The sequence below is a fragment of the Equus przewalskii genome, chromosome 7 (genome assembly GCF_037783145.1).
Source record: "Equus przewalskii isolate Varuska chromosome 7, EquPr2, whole genome shotgun sequence".
Lineage (NCBI taxonomy): Eukaryota > Metazoa > Chordata > Mammalia > Perissodactyla > Equidae > Equus > Equus przewalskii.
This window is the reverse complement of record NC_091837.1, coordinates 11426445-11449829: the sequence shown is the minus strand read 5'-3', so window position 1 is coordinate 11449829 and position 23385 is coordinate 11426445. Positions and strand designations below refer to the sequence as shown.

Sequence of the window (23385 nt, the reverse complement as noted above, 5' to 3'; positions counted from 1 at the left end):
GATCTGGGTTCAAGTCCCTGTTCTGCCACTTCCTTGCTTTGTGACGTCACAGCATGCCCCGTAAACCTCCTTTTTGCTCTGTTTCTATTGAAATCTGCATTGTGGTCTGAGCCGTCACTGGTGTGGCCAGCAGGATGGGAAGCGGATGGGCTGGAGGAGAGAAAAAGCTGGGGAGCAGAGAATCTACAGGCAGCCCAGCTCAACTTTTTTTTGGACTCTTTAAAAGATACTGTTGTGTGTTTTTCTGATTGTGCAAGTGGTTAAAAAAAATCAACAGTATAGAAATGCGTCAGAAGGCAGTTGGAGTCCCTTGTGGGCCCACCCTTCCAGAAAAAAAAAATCCCTAGTAACAGTTTGGGAATGCCTTTTTTTGTGCAAGTACAAATAAAAATGGGAACATGTTGAAGATTCTATTCTGCAACTTTGCTTTTTTTTTCCCCCTTGGCAATGTACCTTGGGGAGTTTTTAATGGCAGAAAATATAGATTTGCATCCTCTCCCTTCGTGGGGCAGCTGAATGATTATTGAGACAGCCTGTGAGCTGATAGCATTGATGGGGACTCGCTCGGAAGGGCAGCCAGATTCCATACTGGAAGGGCCACTTAGCACCTGTGTGATAACACCCCACCAGCGCCCCTCAGTACCACGCGGAGGGTCTGATGGGAGAGCGAGGTGTTTTGACATCTTCGTATGTGACATTGGTGGCATAGAATGGGAAGACAATGGGCATTGCCTAATTCAATGCATTTACAGCGCAGGGGACCAAAGCCCCATACAGGAAGACGCTGGTCCACGGTCACACAATATGTTAGTCGTTCTGTTGGGACTTGAACCCTGTACTTGCCTCTATTTCTTTTTCTTTTCCTTCTCTGACCCTTGACTTTAACCACAGCCTCACCTAAGAGGTCGCCTGTTTCATGAGCCACCCTCGTTCTGTGCAAGGTCATTTCTGAGCCTCTTGGGCGTAAAGACTCCACTCGTATATTTCTCTCCCCACTTTCTTCAGCATATCCTTGAGCCTGGAAGGCTGCATTTTGGAACAATTATACCATTTGTTATGTACTGGTCAGTTATTTTGGTGAAAAAGAAAAGTCAGTGCTAATGGGAATTCATTGAAAAATAAACATTTGTCTTTTTAATTTTAAACCTGTCTATCTTACCTCATTGAGGTAGGACCTAAGCCCTTTGAGAACGAGCATCTCACTCAAGATCCACTTCTTTCTTCCTTAAACCACGCCCCTAACACACGACTATCTGATTTCCAGTTTTGATTTCAAGCAGAGCCAGTGGCAAAGTAACGTGAGTGTAGAAACCTAATCTTTTACTTTTGCTTTTTTTATAGTTCTTGCACCTACACCCATTTGACAGGATTTTAAAAAGCAACTCACCTGTATTTATTCTTTTCAAGGCATTCACCCTAGTTTTCCTGGAAATTCTTTGCCCAGCCACACTTTATGGTTATGTAATAGCTAATTGAATAGGTAATTACAGTAAAAATGGAACAGGCATAAACAGGTGAGGAACACACACAATTGATATTAGGTGTGCGTGACTATGGCCACGCCCGGTAGAGGCAGATGGTAGAGGAGAGCTTCCCTGGCTGAGAGCGTTCCTATGTGGGGGCGTCTGTGGGTGTGTCTTCCTGAGGGAGCCAGTTGGTTGGTCCAGCAAGAGGACTCCCTCAAGGATGGTTAAGCAGAGTTTGTACTAGAATAGCTATTTTTTATTGAGCAGTTACCACGTGCCAGGTACTGTGTTAAGCTTTATGTGGATTATCTCACTTAATTCTCAAAACAATGCTGTAAGTTATCCCTTGCTCTCTGAAGATGAGAAAACTGAGCATCAGATGGACGTCCTATCTGGTTTAAAGTCACACAGTTGGTGGGTGTCGGGCCAAGAATTCTAACACACCAAGCCCAGTAAAATCCTGATGCCCGTGCTCTCAATCACCTCATTACACTGAAGGGTCGCCTTGCCATGAGAGCCAGTGATCTGTCCAAGGGTGGTCATGTGGAGTGTGCCTAAGGGAGAAGGGTTGGCGGCCCTAGTGAGTGACTTTCCTTGAACCCTTCGCATCCCAGATTGCTGACTTGACCACAGAGCTCGCTGATGAGCGCTTCAAAGGGGACGTGGCCTGCCAGGTGCTGGAGAGTGAGCGGGCCGAGAGGCTGAGGGCCTTCCGGGAGGTCCAGGAGCTGAAGGTGAGGGGTCTGGGGTGGTGGTGGGTGGCTGAACAGGGTGGCTGGGAGTGGTTGGGCCTGCCCTCCTCTGCTCACATCTGGGACCAGTAAACCCAAGCAAGATGCACAGGCTTACTGAACCCCATGCTCAAGGTCCTGGAGGACACTTGGATCTTCTTAAGGATTGGCCTTGGAGATGCCCTGGGTGAAGACTGTGCAGAGGGTGGACAGTCCCTGGCTAGGGAGGCACCCTGGGTGAGGACCATGCATGGGTGGCGAGTCCTGGTTTGGGAGGCACCGAGGGGGAGATGGCCAGCTCAGGCCTCTGTCCAGCCCCAGTGGGGACCTCGAGGCCTTTCTTCCAGAGCAAGTATGGGCAAGTCCAGAAGAATTTGGGAGAAGTGCAGAAGCAGTTGGAAGAAGCTCAGCAGAAAATTCAGTTGAATGACTTGGAGAGGAGTCACACTGGAAGAGGTGAGCAGGCTGGGACCCTTGGGGTTGGATGCTGGTGGGAAAAGCTACCTTTCATGTCATTCATTCATTCATAATTCATTCACTCATACACACTGAGCGCTTACTCTGCGCTAGACCCTGCGTGGGGGGCTGAGACCTTGGCAGAGCCTACAGTCTAGTGGAACAGACAGACATTGAGCAGATAATCCCACAATAAATATCCCAAACAATGAATTATCCATGTGACAGGTGCTGGGTAGTAATAATGCAAAGAATGATAACAAAGTAGTATCTCGATGGGCAAGGCACCTTTATATTTATATGAGTATTTTTAGTATAAATTTTGGGGAAGGCAGTTGACTGCTTAAAAGTGAAACCTATGACGTCACGATTCTGGATTTGAATCCAGACTCCATCTTTTATTAGATGAGTGGCTTTGGGCATAGAAATTATTGGGCCTCGATTTTCTCATCTTTCAATGGATGTAGTCACAGATGATTAATAGAAAGGGTTTAGCCACTTACATGGCACCAAGGGCTGAATAGCTGTTAGCTGCTTTACCCTTATTACCAATACTTCTAATAGTGGGATCGTAATCCATGCTCGTAACCACCCACGGAGCAGAAACTACTACTGTCCCCATTTAAAAGTGATGTCGGGCACTGAGCAGTTGCTGAATGAATGGAGAGGAAGTGAGGGGACCCCTGAATTGCCCAATGATCGATGTGCTCAGCAGAGCCAAGCATTTCTGGTGGTGCCCGTCTTACACAGTTGCCTGCAGACTCACATCCCATGGTTGGATGGGCATGGTGACATCTTTGTCAACTCCGCTCCCTGGTCTAAATGAGTCAGGTGAGAAGGATACCCAGGGTGCTTGTCAGCCTTTATCAAATGTTGACATCATTCCTTCGGTGCCCCTAGAGAATTCATGCCCCAGAAATGTCAGGGACACTCAGAGGAACGGAGGTCAGGAGGCGGTGGAGAAGAGACAAGGCGCGTTTGCTTTCTACTCTGCTCTTGCCCTGCTCTCATCCTGGCCGCCCCCAGGGCAGGCATTTCCCAGGGAGGTTAATGCAGAGGACTTTGAGGTTGTAAGAAGACCTAACAAGGTGGGTACATACAAGGTCAGGGAAACGAGTTTGCACAGAACCGGCGGAGAGGAACAGCACAGTCTCCCCAGAACATCATGAGCCCCATTTCCGACCTGACTGTGGCTTATGTTTCAGTGGTACGCCCCTGTGTGTTTTCCTATGGAAAGGCGTGGGAGTTGAATGAGAGGGGGAGATGGGCACATTAGTCACAATGCTATATAGGCTCTCAGCTCCAGATGCTCATTTTAGGAAGCCAATCCACAAATATTTTGTTTTTCATTATGAAAGGAATACATACTCCTGATAGAAAATTTCTAAAATGCAGGAGAGTTGAAAGAAGCGATATAACAATTTAATCCCACTGCTGCAGTGCCCCCACAACCCCCTCTATGGATCAAGCTGGAGTATAAATTATCAAAAATATATGTTTTTCCTCGATGCAGGGTTAAGTATTTAAAGACAGCCGTTTATGGTATGCATCCAGCACTGAGCTGGACTCTGGGAGCCGGGGGGAGGTCACAGAAGAATTTTAGTTGGCCCTGCTGTCAAGAAACTTGCAATATAAGTGGGGAAGTCAGATAAACCCAGGAAAAATGTGACTGGAGAATGAAGAGCTGAGCTGTATGCACTGATTGAGAATGGCACCGTGGGAAAGGAGGGTGGAGGTGGAAATCAGCCTTGAAGACTGGAGAACAGTTTCCTCATCTGCTCGTGTTGCCCCCTCATTCCACCTGCTCCTGGCACATCATAGCACAGAGTACGCAGTCAGCCAGAGAAATGCTTTCTACTTCCTCTTCTTTTTCCAGGCTATGCTGTTTGCTACTTGAGATTTTTTTTTCCTGGTGGGGAGGCAGAATTCTTTTCCCATCATATTATTTACCTTAGTGGAAACTTGAAAAAGCTCTAACTCCTCACAATTAGATCATCCTTCTGTTTGGGTTAGTTATCTTGGATTCCCTGTTGTGGTCACCTCCTTCAAGACTCAGTCCTACCATCCACCCACCTATCCATCCATCCACCCACCCATCCATCCATCCATCCATCCATCCATCCACTCATCCATCCATCCATCCATCCATCCATCCACCCATCCACCCACCCACCCATCCATCCATCCATCCACCCACCCATCCATCCATCCATCCATCCTTCCATCCATGTATCCATCTATATACTCACCTATACATCCACTATTCCAGTGAAACTTATGGAGCATTTATGATATGATAGGCATTGTAGTAAGTTCTGGGGACACAACAATTAACAAAACAAAACAAAAAAAGGTTTGCTGCCCTTTTACTTTTGAATCCTCTTCTGGATTTCCATAAGCTTCCTTTATAAGAGCCTTGATCATGCCAGGTTGCAGCTATCTTTCCACATGTTTGTCTCCGCCACAAGATTCTCTTGGAAAATAGAATGGTTTCTTATTTATTCCATTATTTCTTGTGCCTGATATGGAGTACTGTGCTCAATGAATGCTTGGATGGATGGTAGGTAGATGGAAGAATATATGATGGATGGATGAATGGGTGGATGAATGGAGAGATGGATGGATGGATAGATGGATGGATGTATGGAGGGATGGGTGGGTGGATGGACGGATGAAAGGATGGATCAATGGAGAGATGGATGGATGGATGGATGGATGGATGGATGGATGAAGAGATGGATGGATGGAGAGATGGTGGATGGATTGAAGGATGCATGGATGAATGGATGGAGAGATGGATGAAATGGATGGTCTCTATCTTAAGCTCTCCACTTGTGTAATGTTTTGCACAGCTCCATTACCTTAAGGGACATCACTCTATTACTCAGAGAGTCAAAAGTTAAGACATCATAACCTAGTCTAGCCCACTCTTTTCAGCCAGTTTTCATCACACCAGCAAATGATTTTTTTAGATTTTTATCAAATCAAGGAATTGTTCTCTTATCTCATAGAGACATCTTGTGACCAATGTCTCTGTTGTTATGCATTCAGTAGACTTTTTAATTATTGCTCATTGATTTGTTAACTAATTCAACCAAGAGTCACCGATTACACGCTCTGTGTCACCCAGTGTGGTTGGCCAGTAGGATGACTGCAGTCGGTGAACTTGTACAAATATGGGGAATCTCCTGTGTGTAGGGAATTCTTCTAGAGGGTGTTGAGGATCCACCAAGAACTAAAACATCTCTCTTGCCCTCAAGGATTGTGGAATTTTCTTGGAAATAGAAAGATATGTGTGCACTTGTATAGAGAAATTGAACAGTATAAAGCAACCAAACTAGAAAAACGAGTAATAACCAGACAACTGGAGACGGTCAGGAGAGATCACCTGTAGGAAGTGTTTTTCTTTAAGCTTAGACTTAAAACAGGATTTCCTAACCTGAAGTCCAAGGTCGAGCCTCAGGAACTCTATTAATGTTGTGAAGTTGTGGACAAAGAGCTCAGAAAGTGGAGAAGAAGCTCGCTCATTCACCCAGCCTTCCGTCTTGGCCTCCCTTTGTTAAGCAGCGGACGAGTGGCAGATGCGCTTTGACTGTGCCCAGATGGAGAATGAGTTCCTCAGAAAGCGGCTACAGCAATTTGAAGAGAGGTTGGACTCAGAGCTGACATCCAGGAAAGAGCTGGAGCAGAAGGTAAGAGGCAGGAGACAGTCTGGGTCACAAAAGTGTCTGAGTGGGCGGGTTCTCACCCCTACTGTGGATGATCCAGCTGTTGGCTGGCCCTGGGGGGGTAGAAGGAGGGTGCCAACAATTTCATGTTTTTCCACCTCCACTGATATTACAAATGCTGGTCACCGTGGGATGTGGAAAATATTGTCTCTACACGTGGGTCTTCTACACTGGGGAAGAATACTCTGTGGCATAAAAAACTTGAACGTTAACTCAGGGTACCTGAGTTCCAGTCCCATTTCTGCTTTGACCTTGTGGAAATCACTTTACCTTTTGGGTCTCGGATTTCTCATCTATAAAATGGTTGATATGCTCTTAAAACAGTCAAATTTTGTCCATTCTAATCTTCCACCTCCATCTCCCATCCAGACCAGAGCAAGAGCCTTCTAACTGGTCTCCTTGCCTGCAGCCTCTTCCCTCAACCGCCTGGCACACTGCAGCCAAGGGGTCTTTCAGATTCTCTTTCACATTGTTCTGTTATCGCGAGTTATGCTGGCTCTCGTGGTGGAGTGTTTCCTTGCGTGTTTTGTACATTTTGATTGTGAGCTCATCTTCAACACGTCCCTCAACTCCCACTGCAGTGGCCCCAAGTAGTTTGCTTTGTGAAATACTCCTTGTTTTTTTTTATTGTGAGTTAATCTTATTTTTTTTTTGTGAGTTAATCTTATTTTTAAATTTTAAAAAGTTTTTTTATCAGTTTTAATGAGTCCCGTATTTACAAGGTTGTGGGTGTGCTCTTTGAGAAGAAGCATTTTTGCACTTTCTTCTGCAGCAGCCCCTGAGGTTATGCTAAATTCTCCATTTCAGATCTTTGCAACACGTGCAAAGTGTCAATTTGAGCTCTGAACCTGCATGAGGCACAGACCTCAGGTTTTGATTTCTTACGGGACTCCTTTCTCCCCACTCAGAGCCAGAGTGGCAGCAAGCTTTCTTAGCACCTTCCAGGCCAGTGTGGGGAGCTTTCCTGCCCCCTCTCACCGAGGGGGAGCTCCTGAGGGTCCTGACTTAAGGCCAATGTCTTCAGTCCAGCTCCCCACCTTCCGTGGGTCCAAGGCCCTGTCTCCTGTCTCTGTCAGGGAATTAAAACACAACCTCTATCCTTAGGGATGTTCTAGATCTTTCAGCTGCTCCTCTTCTCCCTTACCCTGGCTGCCATAGTGTCAGCATCTACCCATATTGCTCTTCTTTTGTGTCCTCTGCATTTCCTACATCCTGAAATTTCCTTTTCTTTCTTGAAAGTGCAGCTGGATACGAAAAATATAACATCATTTTACCTAGTGTTTCTGGATGGACGTTTTGATGGTTTGGGCTCTTTACCTGTTTTGCGTTCTCTCCATCACCTCTAGTCTGCATTCCAACCAGTCTCCACTTTAACCGGTGATGTGCTGGTAAACCGGCTCTCCGAAAACAGACCAACAGACACCCTGATGTGTAGTATTTTCCAATTGCCAGTTTCTGGGGTGTAAATAGTCCCACCATGGCCAGTTTGAAGCTACCGTTCTGAGGTCTCTGAATGTGGAATTGGGACGAGATTTGCAGAATCAACTCTTGTAAGTTGGCATAAGCCAGCTCCAGCACTCCATTGAGTCCAACCACACCCAGTTGCTTAAGGCTCACAACAAAATTGAGAGGAAGGTACAGAGATTTCCCATAAGCCCCCTGCCCCCAAACATGCGTAGTCTCCCCCATTATCAACGTCCTCCACCACAGGGGGACATTAGTTACGGTGGATGAACCTACACTGACACTTCATGATCACCCACAGTCCATAGTTTACATTAGGGTTCAATCTTGGTGTTGTCCATTCTATGGGTTTGGACAAATGTATAATGACATATATCCACCATTATAGTTTTATACAAAGTAGTTTCACTGCCCTAAAAATCTTCCATGCTCTACCAATTCACCCCTCTCACTAACCCCAGGCAACCACTGATCTTTTTACTGTCTCCATAGTTTTGCCTTTTCCAGAACGTCATATAGTTGGAATCACACAGTACACAACCTTTTCCGATTGGCTTTTTTCACTTGGTAATATGCTTTTAAGCTTCTTCCATGTCTTTTCATGGCTGGATGGCTCGTTTCTTTTTAGTGCCGAATAATATTCTATTGTCTTGAGGTACCATAGTTTATTTATCCACTCACCTACTCAAGGACATCTTGGGTGCTTCCATGTTTTGGCAATAAGGAATAAACCTGCAATACATCTCCGTGTCCAGGTTTTTATGCAGACATAAATTTTCAGCTCCTATGGGTAAATACCAAGAGGCATGATTGCTGGATCAAGTGGTAAGAGTGTGTCTAGTTTTATGAGAAACTGTCAAACCATCTCCCAACGTGGCTGTCCCATTCTGCATTCCTGCCAGCAATGAATGAGAGTTCCTGTTGCTCCACGTCCTCACCAGCATTTGATGTTGTCAGTGTTCTGGATTTTAGCCATCGAATAGGTGTGTAGTGGTATCTCAGTGTAGTGTTAACTTCATGTCCGTGATGGTGTATGATGCAGGGCATCTTTTCATAAACTTATTTGCCATCCGTCTTCCTTCTTTGGCGAAGTGTCTGTTAAGGTCTTTGGCCCATTTTTTAATTGAGTTGTTTTCTTATTATTGAGTTTTAAGAGTTCTTTGCATATTCTGGATAACAGTCCTTTATCAGTCGTGTCTTTTGCAAATATTTTCTCCCAGTTGGTGTCATTTCATTCTCGTGATAGTGTCTTTTGCAGAGCAGAAATTTTTAATTTTAATAAAGCCCTGCTTATAAATTCTTTCTGTCACGGGTCATACCTTTGGTGTCATATCTAAAAAGTCATTGCCAAACCCAAGGTCATCTAGGCTTGCTCCTGTGTTATTATCCAGGAGCTTTAAGGTTTTGGATTTTGCATTTAGGTCTGCGATCCATTTTGAGTTAGTTTTTGTGAAGGGCGTAAAGTCCAATTCATCTTTTTGCATGCTGATGTCCAATTGTTCAAGCACCATTTGCTAAAAAGACTGTCTTTCCTTTATTGAATTGCCTTTGCCCCTTTGTGAAATATCAATTGATTAGATTTCTGTGGGTCTATTTCTGGGCTGTCTATTCTGTTCCATTGCACTGTTTTTTCCCTCCTTCCAAAAGTGCCTTATTCTTTCTCATCCCTGGGCCTTTGCATATGCTGTTTCTCTTCCTAGAACACTCTTTCTCTTCTTTACCTAGGTATCTCCAACTATCCTTAAGATCTCAGCTTAAATGTTGTTCCCTCCAGAAAGGCTTGCTTGACACAGATTGGGTTCCCCTGAATTGTTTTCCCAAGTATAAGCCTCCTCATGCTGCACTGTAGTGGTCTCCCCAATTAGAGGGGAGCGCCATGAAAGCTGAGGTTGTCTTTGCCTGTCCCACTATTATATATATCTCCCCATTGTGAGGGGGTAGTATCCTGTGGTCACCTTGCAGAGTGGGCCAGGGTGAGACCACACGGGATTATATAAACAGTGGAGGTGAGGCTCACGTCCTCGGTGGTGGTGATGGTTTTAGTGGTTCCTTCCAAGACGGACAGGATACTGTGATCCTCAGGAGACACCCTGAGCTGTAGGTTCCCATATGCAGGAGGAGAAGGGCAGGGTAACAGCCCAGATCTTTAATAACAAATTATAAAGTCAGGTCACTTTCCCCTAGGAAGGGGGGTGGTGTTCATGCTACATTAAAAAGTAATAAAGCTGCAACCTTTTCTGAGCAGTAGAATCTAAGAAAACATCCCATTTGCCTTCGAATACGGAATTTAGAATTACAGGCTTCATTAACTCAGCATTTTGCTTATTTAAAGCAATTCTTTAATGAGGCCATTTCTTCAAAGCGAGTGTGCTGAGTTGCGCTTGCTCCCAGATCTAAAGTAGGACATTTGGGAGGGTGCTTCCCGGAGAAGATGCTGGAGCCCGGCCTCTTCTGTTTGTTTACGGCCGTGTGCATTCCTGGGTAATTCAGCCCATCCAAAGTGCCACTTGCTGCTCTCACCTTTCCAGCCCGGCTGTTGGGTTTCCTGGGCAGATTTCCAGGTGTGCCATTTTGTTTGCTTCATGGCTAATCCTCATATAGCATCACAGATTATCCAGCCGATGGGGATGTCAATTATACAATACTCAAGGCGTAGCCAGCCCCGGTGGCCAGTGATTAAGATCTGGCGCTCTCACCGCTACAGCCCGGGTTCATTTTCCAGTCAGGGAACCACGTCACCTATCTATAGGTTGTCAACTGTGGCGGCTGCGTGTCGCTGTGATGCTGAAAGCTAGGCCACGGGTATTTCAAATACCATCAGGGTCACCCACGGTGGACAGGTTTCAGCAGAGCTTCCAGACTAGACAGACTAGGAAGAAGGACCTGGCCACCCACTTCTGGAAAAATTGGCCATGACAACCCTGTGAACAGCAGCAGAGCATCGTCTGATACAGCGCTGGAGAGTGAGAGGATGGTGCAAAGAGACCAGGCAGGGGTCTGCTCTGCTGTCCACAGGGGCATTAGGAGTCAGAATCCACTCGACAACACTAACAACAAACTCAAGGAGCTGTCGAGTGGAGGCAGGGCATGGAAAGAATCTGTGGGCATGTTGGCAGGAGGGTTATTGAGGAAAATGAAAAACAACCCCAGGAGATTGATGGAATTGCACCCATTATACCCCTGATCAAACTGAGGCTCAGAGAAATAGCTTCTCAGGGAGACATGGGTAGAAAGTGGTCAAGACGGGGTCTCTCCAGCTCCAGGCTGTTCTTTCTTCATTACGCTCACCTTGGGAATGGCAGCCGCTTGCAACAAAAAGTAGAAAGCTTGTTGAGCGCCACCAGAGTGAGTGATTCCTTCTGTCCCCCCCACAGCTCGGGGAGCTGCAGAGCGCTTACGAGGGCGCCAAGAAGACGGCTCACCAGCTGAGGAGAAAGTGCCACCGTCTGACCTGCGACCTGGAGGACACCCGCCTCCTGCTGGAGAACCAGCAAAGTCGCAACCACGAGCTCGAGAAGAAGCAGAAAAAGTGAGTCACGTTTGGGGCCAGGGCGGGGGCTGCCTCGGTGCTGGGGTCTTCTGGGGTCCCTGGGTTCTCCTCCTAAGCCCCCTCACTGCTGTCAGGGCTCCTCGTTCATGGGGTGTAACCGCGTCATCCTGCCCTAAGTGCCCGGTCCCCTCACATCTTATTCTTGCTTCTCCCAAGAATTCAGCAAGAAACTATTCTTTTCTGTTACCCAGTCTCAGCTCTCCTACCAATGGACTATGTGACCCTGAGGAACTTTCTCGGCTTCTCTGGGCCTCAACTTCCCCATTTATCAAGTGAAGAATTTGTTTTGGAGGGCGAAGACAGTCTAGCTTGGCGGTTAGCACAAATGCTGATGTCACCCCACCCCCCAAGTCCCAGCTGTGGCTCTTTCTAGCTGTGTGACCTTGGACAAGACATTCAACCCTTCTCAGCCTCAGAGTCTTGTCTTTAGGTGGCGGGCGAGGATGCCTCCTTGTGGTGAGGACTAAATGATACAATTGGCATCTACAGACAAAATTTGGGTTCCCAACCCCATTGTTGAAAATGGGCAAAGAGAATGAGGAGATGACCGAAGTGGAGTCGCTGCCCTTTGCATTTAGGGTTTGGATGCTCGGATCACGTGAGCAATTCTGCTGGAGGCTGGACCTTGTGCACCAAGAAGATGCCCATCTTGAGTCTGCACACGGGTTCCCGTGTCCGCTTCCCGTGGGGATGCTGTCCCAGCTCGCCGGTGGTGGAGCCTAGCCTGGAGCCCAGGTCCACACTCACGGGCTTCCTTATACAAAACCTCAGCCCTGTGATGCCCTGGTTCCTGGCCACCCTGGCTGTGTCTGAAGGTCTTCAGCTCACTCGGTGAGGGTGGGTCCTGAGCAGAGGTCCTGTTTTGAGCCAGAGGAGCCCTGATGGAGACTTCATGAGGGAAATAGGTGAAATGCAGCCTCTTTTAGAAGGTCCAGGATGAAAATACAGAAAAACATTCCGGTGTGTGCCAGGACCTGGTTTCGCTGAGGACGTCTCTGTTCCAATACTTGGTCAGCCGAATTTTATTTCCATGGCAATAGCATTGATTTTGAACTTGATCTGAATTCAATACTATTTCTCTCATTTATCCTTGAGCTTTCCTGAGCTGGCTTCTTCATCTGGAAAAAAAAAAAAAGATCTTTTAGGAGTTGTTAGCATGCTCCCCAAAAGGAGAGGTTTATTCTCTTCCTATGGATGTTTGACTCCATTTCCTTTTCCACTTTCCCGTGGGTGCTCTGGCTAAACCTTGTCCTTACAGTGGGAAAAATGGCTTAGGCCCGTCTTGGCCATTTCTTGGGTGACCTTGTCAAATGGTACTATCCCTGTGGGCCAGAGAGTGACCGAGGTTTCAGAGGAGTCCTTGGACTTAAGCAGGTCACCTGGCGCTGGAGAATGGCTCCAACAGACCCCATCTGTCAATCGAGAGGCACGGACTCAGTCATCCCTGAGGTTTCCGGGGGTCATGGAGCTGTAAGGATCTTGGTCCTCCTCTGTGGGTTTTGCTCCTGTTCTGAGAGGCTGTATGGAGGGTTTTAGCCCTCTGATGGGGGGAGGGGGGGCCTGCCCCTGGAGTTTATGCAGCTAGATAATTCCATCTCTTGGGTCTTTCCGTGACCCCTTTGGGCAGAATCTCTCATTCCAGGTACTCAAGAAACTCCCCCGTGAGGCCCCCTGGGAAAGTCCCCATTTCTTATACTCACATTTCCTCTTCTCAAGACCTACCTGTCCCGTGATGCCCTCCGCTCTGCTACCATCTCTTGACAGAACACGTTAACTTATGTTCTTATGCTAATTGCAAGTAGCAGCCGTTATCTTTCTAGCTGGACTAGCTTTCCAGCAGGGAGCCTTCGGGGTCAGTAGAAGTCTCAGTCCAATGGTGGAAATTTGGGCCGAATGACTCTAGTGAGGGAAAGATCTAGAAGTTAGCAGTACTTCCTTATCTCTCTCTAAGTTTAATCAGATTGTATATCCAGCCGCCTCCTTAGCTTGTGGGCGATGAAGGGACGTCTTCACGCCGCTAGAGCTCCCTGCTCCCGCCTTGGCTTTTAAGTTCAGAGTGGCCCGCAATGGTTCCATTGGCATCGGCTCCTGGTTGCCATGGTTACCCCATGGGCTGTCAAGCTCAGTTCTGAGGGCTGATGGAACCCCAGCCTGCTTCCTCAGGGTAAGCCCTGTGCTGGGCTCATGGACTCCCACACTCACCGGCGGCCGGACCCCAGGCCCACTCCCAGTGGGCTGAAGGGTGTGTGCAAATCCGTCTGGCCTCAGGCAGTGGGTGGGTCAGTGTGTGCCAGAAGTTAAAATCTGTAGGAGCCATTCTTTGGCATCAAGTGACCTGTTAAGTCAAGGGCTCCTTTGAAACCTCAGTCACTGTCTGGCCCCCGCTGTCTTCCCCTCCCTGTCCCAGGGCATGAGCAGGTAGATGGGGACTAGCTGAGACAGGGGAGAAGCTGGGCTGAAGCCCACCTGCACCACTGTGGAACTTGGGGCTCAACTGCTCCATGTCTCTGAGCTTCAGCTTCCTCCTCTGTAAAATGGATGCAATGACATGTTTCTTGCTGAATTGTTACAAGGACTGTATGGACCCCAACCCGGAGCCTGGCACTTTGGGGCTGCTGGAGCATTATGATCATCACAATGTTCCTCGTGCCTCTTGAATGATGTCACCAGCAGCCAATCAGAAGGCTCCTGGGCTGTTCCAACAGTGGGGCTCCATCTGTGAGCCGTGATTGGCTTTCCCAGGAGTCTGAGGCTTTGAATGACCATCTAGTCTTAAGGGACTTTGGATAATCTTGTAACAAGGGAGAGCTTCTTCTCACCAAGGCCCAAACCTCACGCCCACTTCTTCCATCTGGCCGCACCAAGTTCCCCGGAGCTGTGGGCCGAGGGCAAGCGACCGAAGTCCCATCTTACTGAGGCTTGGTGGAGCCTCCTCTGCTGGTTTTCTCCTCTGTGATCAGCACCAAAGGCCGAGACAACTGCCTGGCACGGCGTGAAGTCCAGGAAACACTTCTCCCCCGCAGTCCCCACCGTGGAGGGGCAGGTGGGCCCCGTCGAGGCGTTTCCTAATTCTCGAGATGGCCCCCAGTAGGACTGTCTCGTCTTTGTGTTTTCTGCTGGGGAGACAAATGAAGACCAGACTGAATTTATAAATATCCCACATTTTGTTGCTAATTACTGCGCTCCCACATGACTGAGGAATGCGTAAGCCGGACCATATAGTGTGAAATATGAAATGTAGACCATCCCTTATTTAGGCAAATATATGCATTCATTCATGCACGCTCAATGAATATTAGATACCAAACCTGGGCCTCGCAGAGTTAATGGTTCTTGGCACATATGAGCAAACCGGATAGATTAGCTTTTCCTATATATCTACAGGTGTTTTATTCTTATTTTCTATTTGTATATAGTTTTATGCTATTTTTATTCTTATCTATATGTTTTTATCACATTTTAAGTAAGTATCCAGGACTTTTGTGGAAATATAAACCCTAAAAGTTGCTCTCTGGTATTCCAGGTTCCTACCCCGCATCCACCATCTTATATAAAAGCATCGAGCAAACGCTCCATCCTTTCCTTCTCTCTCTCTTGTGTGGTTCCCAGCAAACTGCTCTCGCCAGCCCCTCTCCTCCCCCACCCCCAGCACGGTGCCATGACCCGTGTTCTGCTTGGACAGGTTTGACACGCAGCTGGCCCAGGCCCTGGGTGAGTCGGTGTTTGAGAAGGGCCTCCGAGAGAAAGTGGCCCAGGAAAACACCAGCGTCCGGTGGGAGCTAGGCCAGCTTCAGCAACAGTTGAAGGTAAGGGATGGGAGGCACGGAGCCCTCTGCACCCTTGGGGGCAGGGTCTCACGAAACCCCACTGGGCACCTGCTGTCAATGGTGATGGGGAGAGAACTCTGTGTGGGTACCTGGTCTGCCAGCCAACCGGGGTTGTGGATCCCAGCATGCCTGAATAAAACAAATAGTGGGTGGCAGGTTGATCGTCAGACCTCCCTAGTGTCATGTAGTGAAATTGCTTTGGTCACCTGTATGCGTTCTAAGGTGCCATCTGTGAGGTCTAAGAGGTTCGGCAAAGAATGAGTCAGCTGTAGCCCCATCCAGGGGCAGGGACAGTGCCCTATCCCATGCAGGCTCCAATGCAGAGGGAGTTTGTAAAATATGACATGGGCACCTCACCCCTTACTCTTCAGTGGCTCCCTATTACCCCCGGGAGAACCTCTAACATCTTAGCCTGGCGTGCAGCTCCTTCATGATCTAGCCTAAGTTCTTTGACCCTGGAGCCAACCTGCTAACCTGGAAGAGTCATTTCTGTACACTTTGCCTCCCTGCTCCGGCAGCTCAATCTTAGCCTTGGCAGGTGCACAGCTCACAAATGGGGCAAACACTTCCTGGAGGTGTTTGAGCTCTGATGCATTGCTCTCCCACAAAGGCCACCATCCTGCCTAGGTGATCTGTCCCAGAGAGCAGCCCTTGGTGTCCCACAGGGGGTGCCGTGAGGGGCTGCAAGGGAGGTGGAGGTCGAGGTGGCATGCCTTGAGAAGTGGCGAGCGCCCTTCCAGCAGGCGGTAGACAGTGAGGAAGGGGCACCTGGTCATGTGACTCCACATCTCTGTCCCCTTTGTCGCTGTAGCAAAAGGACCAGGAAGCTGTGCAGCTGAGGCAGGAGGTGGAGATGCTGCAGGCCCATAAGCGGGAGCTGCTGGCGTCGTCTTCTCTGGGGGAAAATTGTGTCGCGGGCTTGAAAGAGAGGCTCTGGAAGCTGGAATCCAGCGCCCTCGAGCAGCAGAAAATCCAGAACCAGCAGGAAAACACCATCAAGCAGCTGGAGCAGGTAGGGAAGCCCTGTCCGGGAGCCATGCCCTGCCCCACGCTGACCCCAGTGCAGAGGGGTGTTATTAAAGCACGACATAGGCACCTCACTCAGCCGCTCCGCATCCTTCTGTGGCTCCCTATTGCCCCAGAGAATCTCTCAACCCATAAGGCTGACATTCGGATCCTTCATGATCCAGCCCTCCCCTACGGTCCTAAAAGCATCAATGTCCCCTCACGGAAGCTTGCCTGATCGCCTTCTCAAAAATAGCCCCACCCCCATGCCACATTTGCTTCCTGTCTCCAGAGCTGGTTTGTCCTCCTTCATAGTACCTGCCATCATATTTTTTAAAAATTTGTGCAATGCTTCTCTCTCCCATTCGGGTATAAGTTTCAGGAAGCCAAGGATTTTTGTTGGTCTTACTTATCAGGAACCCACAGAGCCTAGAATGAGGCCTGGTACATCATTGGTGCTCGATAAATGTTGACCCAATATCTGACATTTATTGAGCACTGTCTGTGTACCAGACTCAGCCCTAAGCTCTCCCCACGTATCATCCCGTGAATCTCCACAAGCACCTTATATGGTGAGAGAGTAGCCTGATCCCCACTCTACAGATGTGAAAGTTGAGGCTCAGAGACGTGGAGAAAGTAGCAGGGATGGGCTTGGAGCCTGCACCGTCTGACTCCACAGGGCCTTGAATACCTACCATGTGCACGGCCTCGAGGAAGATTGGAGCACCGTCTCTGGGAAATGCAAAATAACTAAGGGGAATAGGTAGGGGTATCAAATACTCCAGTACCAGCAGCCTCAATGAGGTACCACAGGAGTACTTATCTGCTTGTTTGTTTATATGCCCACCTTGTTCAACAAAGAATTCGAGGCAGCTTATAAGATGCATGCATAATAAAACAGAAAAATTAGAAATAAAAATCTGAACCAGAAAAACACAAGATAAGTTAGTTGCTAAGGAGGAGTGGGGATGGTGAATTAACACACAGGGGCACAAAACATACGATCTTACATACTTTATAGTTTTAGCTCTGAGGTTCCTGGTGGCCAGAGAGAAAAAGGAAATGTGTTACACACATGTTTTTTATTGTCCCCTAGATGAAAACAAACCAGTTCTTCAAGGGTAAACAAGACTTTTTCTGAGGCTTAGCTCTGAATAAACTTCTTATGTAGGATTTCATAAGACGCAATTATCTTGAAGTGGTTTTAAGGCTAGGGCCCCTTTTGCAAGAAAATCTGACCAGGCGGTGTGAATGGGTAAAGTGGGGACCTCTGAGCAGCAGTGATGAAGTCGGGGGTGGGGGTGAGGGTGAGGGATGCGGGGGTAAAACTGGGGTGCCAGCCCTTGCTTCTCACTTACCCCCACTCCCTTGGCACGGCCTGCTCAGTATTGAGACGTGGGGATGGTGGGCATGGACGGCCAGAGTCTTGAGCAGTTCAGAAAACACAGTTCCTTTCCTCACGCAGTCAACCTGTATTTATCAAGCAGCTACTTTGAGTCGGGTACCGTGTAGATGCTAAGCGTGCAGCTGTAAACAAGGCAGACGTGGTCCCCGCCCTCCCAGCATAGCGATGCTGATGCTGAAGGTCATGGGCAAGTTTAACTTGCAGATCTGGTCTGGGGAGCAGGGTTGGGGAGACAACCAAGAAAGACTTCCTGGAGGAAGTGCCATTTACTGAAGCTGAAAAATGGGTCTGAGTTGGCTGACCAAGAGAATTCCGGGCAGGAGGAACAGCCTGGAGGTGGGAAGGTCATGGGACATTAAGGAGCTGTAACATGGTCCCATCCAGACAGGGTCCTTGAGGCAGCTCATGGTCTGTATGACATTAGGCAGGCCGCCTGTTTTCTCTGGACTCAGTCTCCTCATCTGAAGGATGAGGTAGATGAAGTCAGAGCCTTGTCAGTCCCCTGGTCCCCCTCCACCCCGGCTGTGAATCTGTGAAGGTTCAGGAAGGGAGGGGAATCTCTGTGTGGGTCATTCAGGGACACGGAGGACGGCGCAACATCATATAGCAGCCCAGAGTCAAGAACAAAGCAAGCGCCTGGGAAAATGGTGTTAACTCTTTAAGATACCGCCAGGGAGCCACTCGGTGCTCCGAAGCAGGAAAGTTCTCCTGTGACCTCAGGGACCCGAAAGTTAATGCGGCTTCCTAAGTTTCCACCCTCAACTTACTCGGGAGGCAAGGCTGACTCAACACTTTCATCGGTCTCTAGCCTCACCCGTAACCTCATCCTGCGTTCATTGTGTCCTTATAGACATCCAGGAGATATTTATTGGTTACAATATAGCACTTTTTCCAGGGAATCTTATGTTAACTCATATACGCTTGACATAAATGGTATTGCAGCCGTCAGGAGTGTCCAAGAGGCTAGAGAAAAAGGAAAAAGAAATATTATATTTACTTGCTTAAGCTCCTCATTTTGGATTATCTTCCCATAACCTCTGTCATTTTAAAGGAGGCGAGGAAGGGAGTTGACATTTAAAGGGAGCCCGCTTCATGCCAGGAACTGTAATAGGAGCTCTGACGTCCTCTTTGCTTTAGACGCTTTGCCACAGTCCTGTGTACACAGCAGAGAATATTATCAACATTTTCAAAGACCAAGATTGTTTTTTCTCAACTTAATTTCCATGTTAGGGCCAGCAGTTGTAACCTTCTGAAGCTTGGTGAGAGACGCCAGGCAGAGCAATAAATAATCAGAAGGTTTTAGTTTCTACAATGTAACCCATCTACACGCTTCGGTTCCAAATGGTGCTTCACGGACGAACCCCATTCAAGAGTGCAGACTAATGAAAGCTTGAAGGTATAGATTCATGGGACCTGCATCCCAGAGATTCTTATTCATTAGGTCTAGGATGAAACCCTGAAATTTAAAGTTTTAAAAAATGCATTTAGGTAATTCTAATGTGTCACAAAATGTGAGAAGCAAGAGCTTGGAGCGGTTTCTCAGTTATGCAGATCGAGAAAGTGACGTCTTGAACTGGAATTGGAACCCATGACTTCTGTCACCGGTTCTAAAACCTTTCATACAATGTCACACAGTTTAAACATCACACACAACTCTTTGCTCAGAGCAAGTTTTGGGGGCTCTCATTTAAAAGGCTCATCTCCTTCCTGGGAGCACAGCTAATTATGTCAGGCTGCCAGGAAGGGAGAGGATGGTCCTTTCTCTCTGTTTTCAAGATAATGGGGAAAGAGGGAGTAATGTTTATATGCCAGGCACTGGCTAGATCCTTTACATGGATCATCTCATTGAGTTCTCAGAATTCAAAGATGGTTGTTTTTTACAGAGAAAGGGAACTGGGCAGAGTCGAGGTGAATTGTCCATAACATCCTGGGCGAGTTATCTCCCGTTCTGGGCTCTCATATCTTCATAAATAAAATTTTGTTCCACCATCCGTCCACTCACCTATCCACCCATCTAAAAACCATCACTGATGTCTCATCCAGGAATAACAAATTTTTAAGAATGATAAGAGTGATTCTGAGGCTACATTTAAACTCAGTGGGAAAGAGTCTGATTGACTGGTGATGCCTGTTACGAGCACAGGAAGGGATACAGGCAGCCTTGGGGCTGTTTGTTTACCATTTCTGACCTTCCTGGGGGCCTGGGAGGATAACTTGACCCTCATCCATGCACTCCAAACATGGATAATGCAATTGGGATGCCAAGGATGACGTGGAGGGCCTGGGGAGTCAGTGAGGGTCACCCTCACACTCTGTCCTTGCTGCCCCTCAGCTCCGCCAGCGGTTCGAGCTGGAGATCGAGAGGATGAAGCAGATGCACCAGAAGGACCGTGAGGACCAGGAGGAGGAGCTGGAGGACATCCGCCAGTCCTGCCAGAAGCGGGTATGTGAGCGGTGAGGCCAGCCACGCCCTTGGGCCCTGATGGGTCCAGCCTTGTTTCTCTTCCCTAGAGTGAAGGGGAGGCCGGGGTATGGGGATGGGGCGCTTTCTGCAACCACCTGCGACTTAGCTCCCTAGGTGCTTTGAAGGGGTGCTTGCGCAGAGGTATCTATCTTAAATATGGTCCTGGAACTTCCAGAAGCCTCTGGAACTGTCCAGCACAATCACCCCACGATTTCTCCCAGGAGCCCATGATGCCATGCGGCTGATGCCTTGGGCGAGGACGTGTATCATAGATGTTTCAAGAAGGGGACCGTCCCTTCTGGCTATTTCCCTTCTAACTCACATAATTTCTTGCATTTATCCAAGCTCTTTGCAGACGTTTAAAACAGTGTATAAAAAAGCGCTAAGTCCTTGAAATCTCACCACCTAGAAATCATCGTTATTACTATTTTTAAATATTGCCTTGTCTCTCTCTTTCATCGTATCCACACACCTGTGTATTCGTAGAGATATCATTTTGCCTAAATGGGTCATGCTGTTTTGAAGCCCGCTGTTTACACTCAGAGGTCTGTCCTGGGCCTGCTTCCATGTCGGTAAATACAGAGCAAACGTATGTTTAATGGCTTACAAGGAGTCCACTGGAGGAGCGTGCGCTAACTTACTCAAGTCTCCTGTTGTCGGACATTTAGGATGTTTCTGACGTTCTGTTACTATACTCGGTGCTGGGACAAACATCTTTATCGATGCTTTGACTGATGTGAGTGTAAGATGAATCTTTACAGCGGGATCGCGGGCACGCTTAGGGTTTGGCCTCATGTGCCAGGTTTCGTCTCTGCAGGACTTCTCCGGGTCTTTCCTAGCCTGGTGCGCATTCTGAATCTCCAGGAAGGGGCTGAGACCATTTCCCAAAGTTGACCGCAATTATTCGCTCCCTATACAGTATCTCTGTGGAGACATTAGGCTGTAGGGGTGAGAACTGGGGCGTTGGGGTCCATAGACTCCTGCCCTTCAACTTAACCACTGTGTGATCTCGGAGAAGTGATTTTAAACCCTCAACTTCCACCCAAATCCCATCCGCTCCCTGGCTCCTTGCTCTGTATCCAGGGCTGGTCAGTCAGAGACAGTTTGTAAGACACACGAGAAAGCCAGCGTTGCTATATTATTTGGAGTCGTGGAGAGCTGGATCAGGTCCCAACCCCATTAACGACCCAATGTGGGACATTGGAGAAATCCCGTAACCTTGCTCATAAGCCTCGCTTTTTTCATCTGTACAATAGGGTCATAATGGCTCCCTGGCAGGGTCGCAGCACAGATTCAAGCAGATCACCGATGGGGAAACGTTGCACGGAGTTTCCTAATAGAATCCCCGGATGTTGGAAACTAACAAGCAGCGCCAATGTGTGTGGATTTCCAGGCAGCCGGCCCTTCCAGACTAGCCAGGGAGCCGGCCTGGTGGTTGGTTTGCTCTTAGGCCTGATTAACCTACTCAAGAGAAGACTGGGTGCCCTGCAGAGCCCCCAGTGCTGCATGATCCTGGGTGGGGCTGGAGGGGGCCTTGGTGATTGTCAGACCTCGTTGGGGGATGGGAAGCTAGCTGGGCACATCCTCGGGCAGATGGGACTGCCCTGTACCCTGTCCCTGCTCCAGGGGAGTGTAAGAACTGAGCCTGTTCTTCACCCCCAGTGGTGGATGCTGCCACATCTGCTGTCAGTGCTGCTCCTCATATACTCCTTTTGGGGCCCCTTTAAGGCTCAGTTCCTCTGGGGGTTCACATGGATCATCCTCAGGGCCCAAGTGCATCCCCCCAGAGGTCCCCAGGGTTGGAGAGAAAGTCTATGATTTGGGGCTCAGCCTGACCTGTGTGCCCTCGAGAAAGTCCCATAACCTCCCAAGACTCAGTTTTCTGATCTGTGAAATGGGAGCCATGATAGAAACTATTCTCCCTTCCTTTCGCTATTGTGAGGACGAAATAGATGAGTAAGTGCCTTGTAAACTGGAAAGTTCTTGGAGTTATCACTGAGCAGCCAGTTCCTGCTTATTTTCTGTTATTCCATATTTGGGGGACACGAGTGGCATTCTTTGAACTCCCAGTGGGCGCCATGCACCAGGCTGGGTTCTTTATGTCTGTCAGCTTACATAATCCTCACAAGAACTCTGTAAGGTTTATTGTCCTGCTTCTACAGATGAGGAAACTGGAGCTCAAAAAGGTGAAGTGACTCACCCAAGGCCACCCAGCTGGGAAGTAGCTGAGCCAGAACTTGATCTCAGTCCTGTCTGACCCAAAGCCCAGTGTCTTAACCAAAACACTATATATGTATATACATATATACATGCAATATATGTATTGCAATATACAGATTGCAAATGTTTAGACCACAGAAGACAATTTAGGAAGCACTTGATAGAAGTCAGCCTTGGGCAACGCTGTATCCTTTAGCACTTCCTGCATGTGAGCTTCCCAAAGGCTCTGATAAGTCCGTCACCGAACAACCCATTAACTCAGTGGTTCCCACACTTATTCTAGCGCAGACATCCCTCCGCAGCCCCCCACATCATACCTGTGAACACCATGTGGAAATATTCTACGGAACACGCTCCAGAAAACTTTGCCTTGCTTAATGGATAGTTTTTATTATTTTGTATATGTTTCAAAATGAGTTTTGGCTATTCCGGTCTTCATTCTAAAAGCAGACGTGAGCAGAGGGCCTTGAATCTCTTACTCTGAAAAGAGAGTTTTGAAATGAACTTGCTTTCTCCATACGTCGCCATCAATCATTATAATTTCCCCCTGTGTGTCAGGAGATGGAGGCCCCCAGTCCCTGCCGCTGTGCCCTCGGGTGAAGGTTGCACAATTTCTGGTGCATTCCAAGAGTGCATCACAGCATGATGAGCGCCCTGAGCCAGGGCCCCGGCGAGGTGGGGATGTGACCCAGACCTTCCTGAGGCTTTTCCGTGGACAGATTTATACAGAGAGAGAGTGAGGTCAGAGAAAGGTGTTTTTCTCCTTATGACAGACTCTCACATCGACTTCACATCTGCCGACTGCCCTGCTCAGTCTGTCTCTCACGGTGGCAGGAAATCAATTGTGAGTGACCTGGGTGGGAATGCGGATGGCCGTCTGGGGTGGCAGAGGAGCTGGGGCCAGGAGAGAGAACGCTAACTGCTCTCAGCAGCAACTGACTTAGGCGTGTGTGCTTCAGAACCCCTCTCTGACTCACTTTACCCGCCTGTGAAATAGGGTTCTTGATAGTGCAAGATGGAGAGGGAGGAGGAAGGGGTGAGGTAACATATACGGGGGAGGCGGGTGGAG

At 48.3% G+C, this 23385-nt stretch overlaps 1 protein-coding gene and 1 long non-coding RNA gene across 3 annotated transcripts in view; one reads left to right on the top strand and one right to left on the bottom strand.

Moving 5' to 3' along the window:
- MYO18B (myosin XVIIIB) overlaps positions 1-23385 on the top strand; it is a 250417-nt gene that overhangs the window by 125706 nt on the left and 101326 nt on the right. For both annotated transcript variants that reach the window (XR_011541781.1, XM_070626960.1), the window contains exons 26-32: positions 2081-2200; positions 2545-2653; positions 6221-6345; positions 11220-11374; positions 15078-15201; positions 16034-16234; positions 19965-20075. Coding sequence is in view for 1 of the 2 variants with exons in the window: in XM_070626960.1 (XP_070483061.1) it covers positions 2081-2200; positions 2545-2653; positions 6221-6345; positions 11220-11374; positions 15078-15201; positions 16034-16234; positions 19965-20075 (945 nt within the window). In the remaining variant the exon portion in view is untranslated. The remainder of the gene's footprint in view (positions 1-2080; positions 2201-2544; positions 2654-6220; positions 6346-11219; positions 11375-15077; positions 15202-16033; positions 16235-19964; positions 20076-23385) is intronic.
- LOC139084431 (uncharacterized) lies at positions 11891-14006 on the bottom strand. The gene is made up of 3 exons (XR_011541782.1): positions 13862-14006; positions 13118-13294; positions 11891-12513 (listed from the first exon to the last, which is right to left on the bottom strand). It is a non-coding gene; the product is annotated as an uncharacterized lncRNA (long non-coding RNA).